At 35.9% G+C, this 15,870-nt stretch overlaps 3 protein-coding genes across 4 annotated transcripts; 1 reads left to right on the forward strand and 2 right to left on the reverse strand.

The window, feature by feature from the left end:
* The first annotated feature begins 845 nt into the window (after positions 1 to 845).
* LOC132175359 (ACT domain-containing protein ACR6) lies at positions 846 to 3,950 on the forward strand. Its single transcript, XM_059587286.2, has 7 exons — positions 846 to 980; positions 1,399 to 1,444; positions 1,536 to 1,650; positions 1,763 to 1,830; positions 2,193 to 2,783; positions 3,253 to 3,357; positions 3,439 to 3,950. Exons 1-7 carry the CDS (start codon positions 934 to 936, stop codon positions 3,745 to 3,747), a joined length of 1,281 nt encoding a protein of 426 aa, XP_059443269.1. The 5' UTR covers positions 846 to 933; the 3' UTR covers positions 3,748 to 3,950.
* An 845-nt stretch (positions 3,951 to 4,795) lies between these two features.
* On the reverse strand, positions 4,796 to 9,256 carry SWI3A (SWITCH/sucrose nonfermenting 3A). Of its 2 annotated transcripts, XM_059587651.2 has the most exons (7): positions 9,093 to 9,250; positions 8,137 to 8,678; positions 6,505 to 6,999; positions 5,916 to 6,085; positions 5,759 to 5,808; positions 5,375 to 5,538; positions 4,796 to 5,245 (listed from the first exon to the last, which is right to left on the reverse strand). In XM_059587651.2, exons 1-7 carry the CDS (start codon positions 9,178 to 9,180, stop codon positions 5,066 to 5,068), a joined length of 1,689 nt encoding a protein of 562 aa, XP_059443634.1. In that variant the 5' UTR covers positions 9,181 to 9,250; the 3' UTR covers positions 4,796 to 5,065. The 2 variants fall into 2 exon arrangements, with proteins under 2 accessions (XP_059443634.1, XP_059443635.1); XM_059587652.2 differs by lacking the exon at positions 4,796 to 5,245 and having other exon boundaries at positions 5,372 to 5,538; positions 5,916 to 6,081; positions 9,093 to 9,256.
* A 1,614-nt stretch (positions 9,257 to 10,870) lies between these two features.
* Positions 10,871 to 13,613, reverse strand: LOC132174950 (large ribosomal subunit protein eL8y). Its single transcript, XM_059586716.2, has 7 exons — positions 13,478 to 13,613; positions 12,922 to 12,972; positions 12,602 to 12,803; positions 11,746 to 11,915; positions 11,499 to 11,627; positions 11,314 to 11,406; positions 10,871 to 11,213 (listed from the first exon to the last, which is right to left on the reverse strand). Exons 1-7 carry the CDS (start codon positions 13,478 to 13,480, stop codon positions 11,082 to 11,084), a joined length of 780 nt encoding a protein of 259 aa, XP_059442699.1. The 5' UTR covers positions 13,481 to 13,613; the 3' UTR covers positions 10,871 to 11,081.
* Between the last annotated feature and the right edge of the window lie 2,257 nt (positions 13,614 to 15,870).

The following is a 15,870-nucleotide window of genomic DNA, read 5'->3' on the forward strand; positions in this document are numbered from 1 at the left end:
GAAATTAATGATACTAAATAATCCCATGAACACACTCGGCCTACCCTCTCTCTTTGAAAATTTTGCGTATATTATAAATTATTAAAAATAGTGGCTCATATTATCAACGAAGAAGTAACACTCATTTTTATATATATAAAGTTAAGTGGGTCGAGCGAGTGGAACATATATATCATATTGAGATTTAAATATGATTTTAATGAGAAATTATATATATAAGTTGTAATTCTCTTAGAGGTTAATACACTGAAAAATTAAACGCTCACTTTTGTGGACGTAGTAACACTATCGAAGCGTAAATTTTATGTGTATTGTTTACTAAATCATAGTCTTGCTAATATCCAACATAAATTATCAATAAAAAAAAAAAAACGCTCAATTATCATAGTTTAACACCTAATTGCTCGACTAATGGGACCCAAAGAAATATCTCAATTTGCTTCATCCTTTTCTTGTTTTTGTTTTTTTTTTTTTTTCTAATCACGTCTCTTGCTTCAACTAAATCGTTGAAATGGTAGCATCAAATATTTAAAAACAAAAAAGAAAAAGAAAAAGTACAAATTTTTCTGTGAGGAGGCACCAATTTCCAACCTGGTCGTACATGGCACGTGACATACAGGAATGCCAATCACGTGATTTCAAAATCCCGCGCACGGTACGGACCCCAATAAGATCCTCTTGGCTATCTCACCCGAGAATTAACAATCCAAGTTGGCAGCTTTAACTGTTCCCGACAACATCTTAACTGTTACTCTAACCAATAACAACTTCACACGTCGGCACTGCTGCTCTGTACATTAGCTTTCGGGTCCTTATATTTGAACGGCCACCCCCTTCACTCTGCTTCTGCTCTCTCTCTCTCTCTCTCTCTCAACTGTGGTTCTTGCTTAGTTTTTCAGCCTGGGTTTTGCAGAGGTTTTGAGAATTTCATCAATGGATGATGTGTATGCAAAGTTTATTAAGAGAATGAACCCCACAAGGTATGGAACTCTCTCTTTCTCTTGCTTATGCAGGCTTTATATGTAAACGAAGTTTCTGGCTCTTTTGTTTCACACAAAACGGAAAATGGTTTATGATTCTTCTTGTGTTTTGCTCTTCTAGATTTTTGGAGTTGTGGGTCATGTACTTAACCATTGGAAATGAAATGAAACTCATTTTTGGCTTTGTGGAAGTTGTTACTGTTAAGGATACCTACAGTTACTACTTCTTATAAACACCTCTGAACTTGCTTCATTTCATTTTTCATATTATGGTTGTGTTGGTTGTGTGCTAATTGAGGCTTTGGTGGTATTGGATTAAGCCTGCAGCTTCAATTTGAATTTTGGACTCCTTTTGCTGTCAAAAGTTTTGAGCTTTAAAGCTTTTATGGGACAATTGACATTACTTTTGTGGTTGCAGAGTTGTGATTGACAATGAATCTTGTGAACATGCCACCATTATAGAGGTAAGCTCTTCTGTTCCCCATTGTCTACTTAGCAAACTGAACCGTTGAGTGCATAATATAATGTTTCTGATTAAGTTTGATTTTTTCTTAGGTTGTTTGTGCTAATGGGCACGGATTACTCCTTGAAGTTGTCCAAGTGCTTGCAGACTTGAACCTCATCATAACAAAAGCATACATCTCCTCTGATGGAGGATGGTTCATGGATGGTATGCTTACTGTATTTATTCTTCTCTCTCTCTGTCTCTCTCTCCTGCAGGAAGCTATGAAGCATCGATTTATTTTTCTCTCTGATTTTTCATTCTCAAACTCAATTTCCAGTGTTTAATGTGACTGACTGTGATGGGAACAAAATTAGAGATGAAGGGATCCTCAATTATATACACAAGGTAAGTGATCCCAGCGATGGTATTCTTCACTTTCCTTCTCTTTTCATTTGGTTTGTAGTTTTTTAAGTTCTTCCATTTCAAGATTTTACCTTTATTTTCATGTGAACCATTGTTTTGCTTCCACCATGGGTGTCAACATCTGCTGAGCTTATGAAAAACCTTTTTTCTGGGCCAGCACTCTGCTTCATGTTAGTGGGTTTTCCCATTGCTGGAATTAGTATTTTATTCTCATTGAAGTTGAAGTACTAAAGAATCATGCTATGGAATTGTTCAATTTTCTCCTAACTTCCACTTATATGAACTCTCACCAGACTTCTATTTTCTCCTTTTTCATCCTTGAATTTGTTGATCAAATTTTGCAGACTCTTGAAACTGATGCCTGCTGCTTAAAGTCATCGAGAGGGTCAATTGGGGGAATGCCCTCTAAGGAGCATACATCAATTGAACTATGTGGCACTGACAGGCCTGGATTGTTTTCAGAAGTATCTGCAGTACTAGCAGACCTTAGATGCAATGTGGTAAGTGGTGAAATCTGGACACACAATTCTAGAGCTGCAGCTGTCATTTATGTGACTGACGAGTCGTCGGGACGAGCAATCGAAGATCCAAAACGGCTCTCCATGATCAAGGAACTGCTTTGCAATATCCTCAAAGGAAACAACAATTTGAGAACTCCTAGATTGACAATATCCTCCTCTGGGTTAATGCACAGACAAAGGAGATTACATCAGATGATGTTTGCTGATAGGGATTTTGAAAGGGTTGAAGGTGTCAAGCATTGTTCAAGAATCCACGCTTGTGTATTGGATTGCAATGATAGAGACTATACCATTGTCACTGTTAGATCCAAAGACCGGCCCAAGCTTTTATTTGACACCCTGTGTTCTCTAACAGATATGCAATATGTGGTGTTCCATGGGACAGTCATCACTGGAAGGATGGAAGCTTACCAGGTAAGATCAGAACTCGATAATAGCTAGTTGAGTAAATTAGTTAAAAATCAAATGAAATTTCATTACATCTAGCTTGGAAACTGAAATGGCACCAGTTATTTCTATAACATTTTAGTTTATTCCATTACAAACTTAGGATCGCATTTAGGATTGAAAGATTTGGTCACCACTAAAAGGTTTGAGAGATTTGATATTATTTCATCGCTCAGTTTTTAAATTGTTTGACAATTAGAAAGATAATGACTCTACACCTATTTGTTACATTCATTTTACACTGGCTAACATGACATGTTTTGAACGGTTTTTCATGTCAAACACTCGAGGAAAGTTTACTTAAAACATATCATGTCAGCCGATGTAAAATGGATGTGAAGAATAGCATTTCTCAAATAGAATCCTGGCTTTAAATGTGCTGCTCAAGTCCGGTTCTGCAAATTTCTTTAGTTTACACTTAAATATCTGCTTGTAGGAATACTACATTAGACATGTTGATGGGCATCCTGTAAGTTCAGAAGCTGAGCGACAACGTGTTATAGAATGCCTTGAAGCAGCCATTGAGAGGAGAACCTCTGAGGTAGACCGTGTACTTCAGATAATGAGTTTAGAGTAGGCATCCTTCTACAAATTTTCTGAGGAATTGCTTGCTCTGGTGCAGGGACTGGAACTAGAACTGTGCACTGATGACAGGGTTGGCCTCCTTTCAGATATTACCAGGATATTTCGTGAAAATGGGCTGTGCGTCAGACAAGCTGAGATCTCAACAAGGGACAGGAAAGCAAAAGATACTTTCCTTGTCACTGATGTGTCTGGCAAACCTGTTGACCCTAAAATTGTTGATTTGATTAGGCAAGAGATAGGACAAAACATATTAAACGTGAGAGGGAACTTAAATATGTCCTCGAAACTTCCTCAGGAGATGGCAAGAAGTTTCCTCTTTAAAAAGCTTTTCAAAGGTCGAAATTAGATTTTTCAAGCTCATAAAATCCTGGACGATAGTTTGCTCATGTTATTTCTTGGAAGGAACATCGAGTGCTGCCTTCAGAAGAATACAAGGGAGAGAACAATATTGAGCAAGCCACCATATATTGTAGGAATGATTGTAAATTGTTTCTTTGGAACTTGTAAATTTTATACTGGATGATATGACATGTTTTAGGTAGTTTTTTATTTTAAGTGACTAATATGAAAAGCAACTTAAAACATAACGTGTCAGCCGGTGTGATATAAGTATAATAAATAAGAGTGAAGAGTGCTATTTAATAAACTTGATGATGAGATAGTAAAAATCAGTCATTATATAGACACTCGTAATAATAAAAAAAAAAAATAAATTAAAAAAAAAAAACTAATTTGCACTGCCATCTCATCTCAATTGCATGACAGTTATAAACTTATATAGCAGTATACTAAATAGCATTAGTGCATTACTCTTACTCATAAATGAAAGGAGAATAACTTATATAGGGAGGTTGCATAAAAGGTAAGTTTTGTGTCACCAATCAGAAGATGACACCTAAGTTAAATTTATCAAACTCAAATTTTTATAAAAAAAACCTAACTACACCAGATTATAAATAAAAATTAATTATAAATTAAAAAAAAAAAACTAAAAAACAAAATTGAAGGCAGCCACCCCTCCCCCACTTGGGGTGGCCGGCCGCCACCCCTAGCCATGGGGGTGGCTGCGCGGGCGGCCACCCCCATGGGAGCCACCCCAATAGGCCATGGGAGTGGCCGCGCGGCCACCCCTTTAATTCTGTTTTTTTTTTTAAATTAAAAAAAATTAATTAATTTTTTATTTTATTAGAGTGTAATTTGGTGTGGTTAAATTTTTGTTTTAAGTATAAGTCTAATGAAATTGACTGATGTGTTAGTTTCTTATTGGTGGCACAAAAGGTGACTTTTGTGCAACCTCCCTATATAAGTTATTCTCAAATGAGAGATATGTTGAATGTGAATGAAATAGATTGTAAATCGATGAAGAAATTGTTGTATAAAAGGCAATGATGGTATTGACATTGTTAAACATTCAAATGTAAAATCAAGGTGACGCCTTCAGATTGATATAAGGATAGAGGAATACAAAAAATAAAAGTATTGAACCTTGGGCCATGAGCATTTCTAAATTAGATTGGTACAAGTGATTTCTGCTTAGAACTAAACATAAAAGCATGATCTGGAATCCTTGAGATGCATCTTGAATCTCATCTTTTCCTTTTCTTCTTCTTCTTCAACTTATGGATGGTATGAAATAAAAACGCCATCTAAACACACAGCCAGCCTCAAGATTTTACGGCAGAATGATCCCTCCATCTTGAGATACCAGCATTAACTGCCCTTTGTACGACTTCAATTCGCTCTGCTAAAAGAGAACTTTTTAGTTCTTCCATTTCATCGAATTCTTTCTCCACGATCATCCCCAGATCTTCAAAATGCTTGGCCTTGTGGTGCAATTTTTTCATCTACATATGCACCCAAGCAAAGAATAAATGATTAGGCCTGCTTACCCTTAAAAGGCAAGTTTTCAACAAATGGGAGAAAAAAGCTGCAAAGCATATGGACCATTAACAGATATTGAAAGCTATAAGCACCTGTGTCTCAATTATGATCGCCACTAAATTTTCAATCTCTCTGTCTTCCTGATCAGCTAATAATTTAGCACGAGAAGCAGCTGCCCCAAGAGCCGTTGCAATGGAAGCTCTAATTCGCAGAGTTAGAGGTATATCATCTTTCTTTAGGGATGTATCCTGAGTTTCTGAAACAAGTACAGATTCATATCAGTGCAACAATCAATAACCCAATAGAAGCATAGAAAATGGCCAACATAATAGGACCAGTGGATGTGGGTGATAATATCAGGCAGCCACAGAAAAATTACAAAACACTTGGATTCTTCAAGTTGACATTATGTCATGACCAAATTAAATTTCTGTCAAACAAAAACATGCTTTGGATTAAAGAAATAGAGCACATACCTGCTTTATTGGACCTTTCCTGCATCTCAGAATCTTCTTCCTGAGGGACTCTGAAACATAACAGAAAATTTTAGAACCATGATATCAATAGAAGACACAAATAGTGCTTCTATTGGCATCACAAAAACTTAAATAAATGAATGGATGAATGAATAACCTCTCTGGCGTGTAACTTGTAGTGGGAGAATATAATCCATTAGAAACATAATCCTCTTCAACATCAAAGATCTCTCTTGGAAATGAGTTCTCGTCACAAATTGCTGTAACAGCAGCCTCAGCTGCAGCAGCCGTAATTCGAGGACCAACCATGGTTGAGATGAGAGCTACCTAATGGAAACACAATTAACTTCTTGTTGAGCATAATAAGAGGAGGGAAAAAGTATTGACACCACCCGAACCACCTTTCTTTTCCAACCAAAAAATAAATTAATTTTTTATATGCAATTCTCTCCATTTTCAATTGACCAAAAATTATTACGTATATGCAATTCAAAGACAAATATTACATAACACCATTACTACTTTTTTTCAGCCAATTGTATGCCAAATCATTGCAAAAAACCATAAAGCACATTTAACAGCATATTTAGTCTTTCAAACACTTCTACAATTTGGTTATAATACTCTCTTGACCAACATTAAAACATTGTAAAAACCAGAATAAACAATAATAATGTGTCCCAAAAGAACAGCTTACTAGAAAGTTCTGAAAAATAAGATTTTTGTAGTAAGGTCAGGTCCCCTACCTGTTTCATTAATGAACTACCGGCATCTGAAAGGGAAGCAATGCGCTGTCTTTTTGAAGGAGGACCTTGCTCCACAGCATCTCCATTCTGCTCTCTTTCATCATTTTGTTCATGACATTGACCATCTGTTTTGATAGTCTCGTGACACTCAGATGAAGACAACTGAACTGGTTTTGCACTGTTCATGTTGCCATTGGGGCCACCAAAATTACCATACTTGTGGGCAGAACCAAGCATAAGCTCTCCAAATGGCAGTTCAATGAGTTTCAATATACAATCAAGTTTATTTCTGGTTTGAACATTTTGAGCAACAAGCTCCCAGTCATCCCCATGCTTCAAGACAGATTCTAAAAGAAGTAGGGTTTCTGCCTCAGTCCAGACAGCCCCACGATTAGCACTATCTTCATCACACTCATTGTGTTTGAATTCATCCATTGACCTGTTCTCCCCATAATTTTGATTTTTGAAACAGTTTATGCAAATTATGAATTCGCCCTGCTCATGTAATAATTACAAAAATATAAAAATCAAAAAATTTTGAGAACAAAAAAGAATCAGAGAGAGAGAAAGAGAGAGAGAGAGAGGGAATAAATGCAAAACTGATCATACCAAAAAAAGGGGGGGAAAAGGATTTTATGATAAGTCTATTTACTGCAAAAAGTGCAGACCATCAATATGTAACATATTTAAATCAAGTTCAGAGAACTGTCTTGTTTGCATAATTAATCAACGCAGTGTAGGCAAAGAATAATCTGCGCATCACCTGGTGCTACTGGACCACCAAGCAACCAGCCTGCTTAAGTCCTAAGCAGATACTAGTAACTTTGTAATGAAGACAAACAGAGATGATGCTCAGGCAAATAAGACAAAGGCATTGCCCCCAACTATGTTGTCTAGCTACAATGATCCCTCTAAGGTTTTAGGACACCTTTTCATGTAGAAAATTGAAGCTTTGGACATTTGAGGTCATGAAACTCGTGTCCAACACTCAATTGTCCTTATAAAAAATTCAACTTCATTAAATTAAAAACCTGTAGAGTCATGATGTTCTGATGCATATATGTTAATAAACTTATACACAGCTGTTTTTTTTTTTTGATAATTTACTTATACACAGCTGTTAATTTCATAATCTTTTCAATCCAGACATTTTGTCCACATCAAAGACTATTGAATATGAATATATGTCTAACATTATAAATACACTACAACACACAATACAGCGAAATCCGTGCATTTGATTTTGTTATACTGAAGAATAATCGAAAGAAAAAGCACAAACTAACTCCCAGAAAGACCTGACCAATAAGATTGTTCATGAATAGAGTAAATGTAACTGTCCCATGCTAGGCATTTAATCAGGAGAACTAGCCCAACCCTTATTTCTTAATAACTTCTAAGAGACACGTAACCCAAGATCAAATGTAAACACAAAACAGCAACAACAACAGAGCAGTAGTAGAAAGCACAACTCACAAAATAACATACATTGTATGGTAAACAAATTACCGATATCATATACCCATTTTTATTCCACCAACCAATTTGATCAGTCACATATGAATTATAACACCAAAAGGCTAAGAACTAGCAATCTACAACAAATTAACTCACAAGAGCACACTAAAATACCTTAGCATATTTATAGTGACCAGAGTCACAATTTCCTCCACAATTCCCACAAACCAAGGCCTTCGGCTTCACCAAATCACCAAAAACATTCGAATACGACGCCAGGGGCGGCAAATTGACTCCACTCCTAACTGCATTATGCCTCACGCTTGGGAGAGCCAAAATAGGCTTTGGTGAATTCGGTGACCCCCCTACCCGAACTGCATTTGGGACAGCTCCCTCAATCTTAATCCTAGACATGTCCTCCTCATCCTCCACCACAACCAAACTACTACTATCGATACCCAAAGCCGCACCGAAATTGATCAACCCCCACTTCTCCAAGAACCTAAAGACCTTGTGGAGCAAACTAACATCACCCACCAATGATTTTCGGATGTCCGTGAAGGTAAGCCGCCTCGAAGGCTCTTCTCTGTACTTATTGATGATAAAGTCCCTGTATTCCTTGTATATTTTGGGCGTCCTTGAGAAAGAGCTTCCATCGAAGAATTCTCTCAATTCGGCCTTCTCAGTTTCGTGGATTTCGTCCCACAAAAACCAACCTGAGAAAATTCGATTCAATCTCATGTTTGTTAGCCTCCACAAATTCAAGTTAAGTATAAGAATAACAAAACAATAATAAGAATCATAATGTTGAATTCCTTTTTGGGCTACGAAGAAAAAATCTCTTTGGGCCTCAAACTTTTGCGGAAATTCGCGCCAAGTGTTTTCGAAGAATTTCACAAAGCGAAAAACCAACTAAATTAGCCGCTCCCAGAGCTTTCAGAGACAAAATTTCGATCTTTTAACTGAAAGTTTCAGAATTTAGTCTCCTTCACCAGAAATTTTTCCGGAATTGGTTTCTGCGGAACCAGACTGAGAGATTAGGGTTTAAACGGAGAGCGAAGGGCCCGAGAAGTCGAAGTCTAGGTTTAGGGTTTAGGGGGAGAGAGAGAGAGAGAGAGACAGAGACTTACAAGAGTGGCTTGGGATGGTGTAGAGGTCGAGCTCTGGTTCGTCGGGTCGGAGCGGTTTAGAAGTCGGGTCGTGTGGTGTGATTTCCATCTTCGGGACTGAATCGTTTAGAGTCCGGATCTAACTTTTTCGCTTAATCGCTCGCTCTATAAATGTTGCGGGGACTGTGCCTTTGTCAGGTGTAACTTTGGTCACGGACCAATCAACTCTCAACTCAAAGTTTTCACTTTCCTTTTCCGTTGCAAAGGCTGAAAATATAAGAGTAAATGATTGCTACAATGGTGATGTGATAACTCTTAACAAACCTTTCATCAGCTTTTGTTTATAAACAAAATAAATAAAAAAATAAAAATCAATGATTAATTATAACAAAATAATAGATGAGGATTATTTACTATTTAAAGAGTATAACGGACAATGGATTGGGATTGGTGTAGTATAAAAGTTACATATTTGTGTTCTAATTTTTTAAGCAATTTAGGTTTAATCTCACTTTCTTCGCTCTCATAAAAAATTTGAAATTAGACATGAACCGTTAAAAAAAGTACGCACATATGTTGTTTTTTTTTTTTTTTTTCAGCGCAAAATCCAAATCCATGGACAATTTGAGTCTCATTTTTTGTCCAAATTAATGGAAAATGCTAATAGAAATTGGCAAATTGAAAGTGTTTGGTAATTTAAGGGAGTTGATTTTCTTTCTTTCTTTTTTTTTTTTTAATTTGGGGTGGTTGCAAACAAGGTGTTAGTTCCATGAGGTTATTTACAGTGTTCGCTTTCAAATTTATATTGAACAATTCATATTTTACACTTAAGTGAGTCTCATTTTCTGTCCAAATTAATGAAAAATGCTAATAGGATGTTAACCCGAGGAGGTTGAGTATAGTTTTTCCTTGAAAAATTATGTTGGAAAGTTAAGATTTTGCATTTAAGTGTTTATTGTCTTCTTCTTTTTTTCCTTTTCAAAGGTAAGATAAGACAGCAGATTATCATCTACAGAAGATTATAATGGTTTCAATTTATCATGTCTCATTAAATTGAAAGAATTCCAGAAAATGATAGACTTAGGGCTTAAGGTCTTTAGGCAGGTCTCTAGGCAACCCGGAGTGCAAAAACCACCAACCAAAACACCCCAAACCATGCACTCACTCACTCACTTTTTCCTACCCCTAAAATTAGGCCAGAAAATTACATGGATCAAGATCCTTCTTTCTCCCTTTCTAGTTTCTAGTGCTCAACAAGAGATGAAAGCGCCAAATTTACCACTAATAGTTTTATTTCTTCATTTCTTTAGACTCCACGCAAGAACATTCACATTTTGTGCTCGCATTAAGATCACAGGCTTAATTGTGGCCAAGAAAGAACAGCAAATACATAATTGGATTGAAAAGGTGGAATGACCCGAGGTAATTGCACAAAACAAAACCATTTACGGTGAGAAAAACAATATTGGAATTGCTAACAACAATCTAATCCATTCCTAATCAAACTAGAGGGTCTGCCAAGAGGAAAACCACATTTGCTAGCAATCAGCATATTGATCAATGACCATAACTGAGTTCCAAATCGTCAACAATTTTGCAATCTGAATAGCAAATATAAGAGAAATCCTATAAAACCCACTTGCACAAGCAGGCAGCCCAAAATTTGTTTGTACAGATAAACCCTATATTAGTTCTCTCATATTTGTTACTCAATAACTGATTCTTCAGCAGACGACATAGTCACATCATTGGTCATTATGCAGCTCACAAAATTGTGATGAAAGTTGTAGATTGTTCCAAAAAAAAAAAAAAACAGTTTTTTATATCTAACCAAAAATGAGACCTAACAAGAGTATAAAAAAAAAAAAAAACATATCACACTCCCATGGCTAGAGAGAGTAGCACAAGGTGAATTCGGTCATGAATTTAAATAGCAGAAGTTAAACTCATATGGAAAAACAAAAAACACAACGTAAGAACTGGTCATCTCTCTAGGACTACTTATACTCTTTAAGACATCCTTTGAGCAGCTTCCTTAGCTAGAACTCTTTCCTTGGCCTTTGTTTTGGCCTGTGATTTGGAGCCCATGATCCCACCTCCCCACTTCTTTCTGTACTCATCATACTTGTCATTGAAGTTTGCCTAAATAAGCAATTAAAACCAACCATATATTAGTAAAACATGTAATTTGCACAAATGTAAAAAGAGATAATTACATAACAAAACTGCAGTTCAAATCTACCTTGATGGCCTCCAGGATTTTGCTGAACTCCAACTTATCCTCATTCTTCACAGTGGTCAAACACAAGGCAGAAGCTGTTTTCTTGTGGACAATCTGTCAGCAAATCATAACAAATAATTGGCATGACATGGAATCCCTTGTTTGATAAAAATATTTAATAGCCAGACAAATGAAACATGAATTACCGCTCCCAAACGCGACTTCCCCTTCACAATGCAGAAAGGGATCTCCATCTTCCTGCACAATGCAGGAAGCCAGACAACCAGCTCTATTGGGTCCACATCATGAGCAATAACTACCAACTGTGCCTTGTTCTGCAAGGAATAGAGAAATCACTGCCATTAGTTATAAAGAAACTTTTTACTTATGTAGACAGCTGAGTACATTGGGAAAACAGATTACAAGTGCATAACAGCTAACTACTTAAACAACCTGCTCGATCAGGTAGGTAATATGGTTGAGTCCATATTTCACTACAATGGGCTTCTTAGCTTCAACAGTTTTTCCTTCAGACTCAGCTTGAGCCCTCTTCAAAAGGCGCTCCTTCTTTGCTGCTCTGTCCTCCGGCCGGTACTTGAGAAGCAACTTGAACAAATTTGTTGCTGCAAGTAATGACAATATTGTTATGGTAAAAAGAAAAAATAAAGGGATACAAGCATAGATACAGATCATCAAAAGTAGTACATGAACAGAGACTGCAGAACAAAAAAATAACTTACACAAGTAAATCACAATTTCAAACAACTTAATCAACACCACATACGCCATAATCCCATATCCACTGAAATCCAATCATCTACCCCCACTCAAATGCCATAATTATTCTGATTTTATCTCCTCTTCTATGCTCCCCACATATGTCTCATTTCTCAAAGTCACAAACCAAATTTACTACTCCTTGAGAAAGATCGTGAGATAGATCACTCAGCATAGCAGATATTTCTTAATAAGAAAACGAATTCCTATAGATTTGATACCTTCCATTATAAAAAATACAAAAAAATAATAATAATAATAAAAAATAAAAAAAACTACACATGCGATGGAGCGCATAGAGGTATGAAAATTGAACTCATTTTTTTACATGAGAAGATTCTTTTTCTAAGACAAAGGGAGTGGGCTGGGAAAACAAAGGCTTCACCATTCTCTATTCACAATTGCTCATCTGTTTAACCAACATATTCTGGTGGTGGTTAGATTTTAAATAACTGATATTAGCTATTGTCTAAACAATGCAACAAAAATAATAGATTAAGCAACTCCATAAGTGAGGCAATATGGTCCTTACCAAGGTTTTTGTCCAGGGTCTTGGTGAACTGATTCAATGCTGGTGGGACCTTCAAGCGCTGCCTAAGGATCCGCTTCTTTCTCTGGATGCGAACAACCTTTGGCCACTTCACAAATCGGTGAAGATCTCTCTTTGGAGGCAAAGCACCACCTATACCAAACTGCTTCGAACGCTTCTCAAATAACGGGTTCACGAACTTCTCCTAGAAACCAAAATCAAAACCAAAAATGCAAAGAGTGAGAACCAAAAGCAATTCATAATACACAATGAACAAATAATTATTTGTCCAATGGAGGAGAAACAAAAGAAGAGAAAAGTACAGGTTTCTTTTTGGCAGATGCTGCTGCCACTCTTACACCTCTTTTAGGGGCCTGCATAGAAATAACAAAACCATTGTAATAGACCATCATAATAAAATAGCTACTCCAATGATATCACAATTACGGGAGCAAACAGATAGCACTTCAACAGTAAGGCGATCCCCCCCCCCCCTAACAATGTTCACAAACACATACAAAACCTCTTGCTCAATTTCTACAAACCGAACAAAAAAATGCTCTGATTACAATAGTCCCACAAAATCCAATAAACCCAAGATTCTTCACGGATCATTACTGAACAAAACACACAAAATCTCCCTACTTGCCGCTAAACAAACATCAACAAATCGCTCCCTTCACCCCATAAAAAATAACATTATACATAATCATCTGGAATTTACTGTTACTTACAAGTGCATAAATCCAACAAAAGACAGGTACATCCACATGCATAACACACACACAAACATGTATAAAAAAAATATGTACGAAGACAGACATACGTATGCAGTACAATCGAGCATGAAAGAGATGGTAGGTAGAATTTCTAACATACCATTTCCGGTTGGGGCTAGGCCTCGACTCGCCTGGCCGGTTCGTGATAACGGCGAAGAAACCCTAGTACCAGACTATTAGAGGCGGAGGTGGAGAGCAATATGGGCTTTTATATAGGAGGGGACTGGGTAGTCAGAGGAGATAAATTCGGTGGCTCTTTAGCCTCTTTTGGTCATTAGCAATCCCGGGTTCAATCCGCCCGATCAAGTGCACTTTTGGGCTTCAACTTATGTAATTTTATTCATTATTTTATATTTTTTTAAACCAATCTCGATACATTAAATGTTTGAAGCGACCATGCCACATATATTTTTGAGAATGGGGTTATTAATAGAATTACTCCGGCTCGGATTGTGATACTTATAGTAACAAGTATGGTTAGACTGGTAAATTTTGACATTATTAGCAAATTCAACATTAAATTAGTGAACAATAGTTAAGGAGTCTGACTAATTTAATTACATTTATCAAATTATGATTGGCCTAATTTAATTACATTTACACACGTCTCAACACAATCCAAATTCAACACATAACATTTTAGGATTCACAATTTTTTATACGAATCGTAAACCTGAAACGAAATTAGTGAGTCATAGTTAATGGGTCTGACCCATTTAATTAAATTTGATAGGTTATGATTGATGTATATAATTTTATATTCGTACCTTAACACAATCTGAACTCGATAAGCAAATACAAATTACCACCCTAAGTAAAGTCCAAATCTTTTGAAATTGTCTTGGAAATATATATAAATACTATTGGTTTGGAATATGGTTTGATATCATATAACTTTTAATACAATCTCCTTGTAAAATTATGTGACAGATTATACAATTGTTATGTAGTCCCATATAGGTGAAAACGTTAGGTAACAAAATTTGACAAGTAAATTTAAAATATATGACATAATAAGTGTCACGTGATTCAAATTATGAAATGTTTGTAATAAGAATATTGTATATATTATTAATATTTGCAATGAGTTTGTTGTTTGTCACTGATATTCTTATTTTGACAAAAAAAAAAAAAAAAAAAAAATTGCGACAACTTGGCAATGAACATATGTTATCCCTACTAATCATGCAAGGACGACTTCATGTCCGCACAAGGGGAATGAAAGGGGAAAGAGAATTCGAACTAGTAATATTCGCTTCATGTGGCGTGGTTCTCAGTCAATTAATGTATCTCTTTAAGACGAATGTGAATAAGATAATATGGCGTGGTCCTCTTACATAATGAATAAATATATAACATAATTGCTGAACCCTTATTATAATTGCTGAACCCTTATTATATGCACACTGATAATATATGGGAAGAACGTGTTGAATAAGATAAAATGGGTACAGTCTCAAATAGTTAGCTCTAACCTACATGTAAAGAACTACATTTTACAAACATTGCATGCCTATTTTGTTCTGATTATTGTCGATATGACGTTTCTCTATCATTTTTTTTTTAAAAAAAAAAATTGTTTATTTCAAATGTAAGTTTTGTTCAATCAATTGTAAGTTAAGTGGAATTATAAGTATCTATTTTGGAAGCTTTTGTCTTAAATTTAGAAAGAAATAAAAAAGTATAATTTCAAATATCAATTATTGAAAAACTAAGAAATTGTAATGATTTCCACGTCTATGAAAATATTAAAAGGCAGGCAATTTAATCATTATATTACAAATAAGTTCATTAGCTTCATAGTTTTAGATGATAACTATTACAAATAAAATCATTAGCTTCATAGTTGTAGATGATACTTGTAAAAAATGACTTTCACAATCACGAAATCTTTACCTTTTTTTTTTTTTTGTTTGGGTATATTTTTCTATTCAATGTTGGGTAAAGGGGATTATAAGAAAATAAAAAATATAGAGTTTTCTTAAGAAGTGTTGGGAATGGATCAAATAAATGATCCGACCTATCAAACAAACCGAAACCACCAAAAGATGGCGTATTAAAAGGCAAAGTTTCGTAAACAGAATAAAACCCGAAAGAGCTTGCCGCACGACCATCAGTAGTCGAGTGAGGAAACTAAACAAGACCATTAGTGGTCAAAAGAAATAGAGAAAACTTTGTCAAAAAAAAAGAAGAGAGAGAAAAAAATGGCAACACAACAAACTAGCAAGAAAAAGAAAAACAAAGAATAGAAAATTATAGAGAAAAATAAAAAGATAGTAAATAAAATCTTAGAACAATAGATCCGGTAGATGGTATAGTGGAGGAAGGCGATGGGGACATGGTAAAGGACTAGTGTGTAAGTCACTCGCCAAAGCATGGAAAACATGCACCGGTAGTGGGAACCGGGAGGCAGAGCAACACCACAGGAGACTAAAAACAGCAACGGGAGGCAGTGGGGGTTGTCAAAAGCAGCGTGGGGCTTCCCATGCATCT

The sequence above is a fragment of the Corylus avellana genome, chromosome 3 (genome assembly GCF_965113065.1).
Source record: "Corylus avellana chromosome 3, dhCorAvel1.hap1.2, whole genome shotgun sequence".
In the NCBI taxonomy this organism is placed as follows: Eukaryota; Viridiplantae; Streptophyta; class Magnoliopsida; order Fagales; family Betulaceae; genus Corylus; species Corylus avellana.

Excerpts from the sequence above, each read along its gene's own strand:
- LOC132175359 (XM_059587286.2), top strand. The coding sequence starts at position 934 with ATGGATGATGTGTATGCAAAGTTTATTAAGAGAATGAACCCCACAAG. Across the intron at positions 1,651-1,762 it reads TGGAGGATGGTTCATGGATG|TGTTTAATGTGACTGACTGT; the intron begins GTATGCTTACTG and ends CTCAATTTCCAG. Across the intron at positions 1,831-2,192 it reads TCCTCAATTATATACACAAG|ACTCTTGAAACTGATGCCTG; the intron begins GTAAGTGATCCC and ends CAAATTTTGCAG.
- LOC132174950 (XM_059586716.2), bottom strand. Across the intron at positions 12,804-12,921 it reads CATCTGCCAAAAAGAAACCT|GAGAAGTTCGTGAACCCGTT; the intron begins GTACTTTTCTCT and ends TTTGGTTTCTAG. Across the intron at positions 11,214-11,313 it reads AAATCCTGGAGGCCATCAAG|GCAAACTTCAATGACAAGTA; the intron begins GTAGATTTGAAC and ends TTGCTTATTTAG.
- SWI3A (XM_059587651.2), bottom strand. The coding sequence starts at position 9,180 with ATGGAAATCACACCACACGACCCGACTTCTAAACCGCTCCGACCCGAC. Across the intron at positions 5,809-5,915 it reads ACAAGTTACACGCCAGAGAG|AGTCCCTCAGGAAGAAGATT; the intron begins GTTATTCATTCA and ends GTTATGTTTCAG. Across the intron at positions 5,539-5,758 it reads GGAAAGGTCCAATAAAGCAG|AAACTCAGGATACATCCCTA; the intron begins GTATGTGCTCTA and ends TACTTGTTTCAG.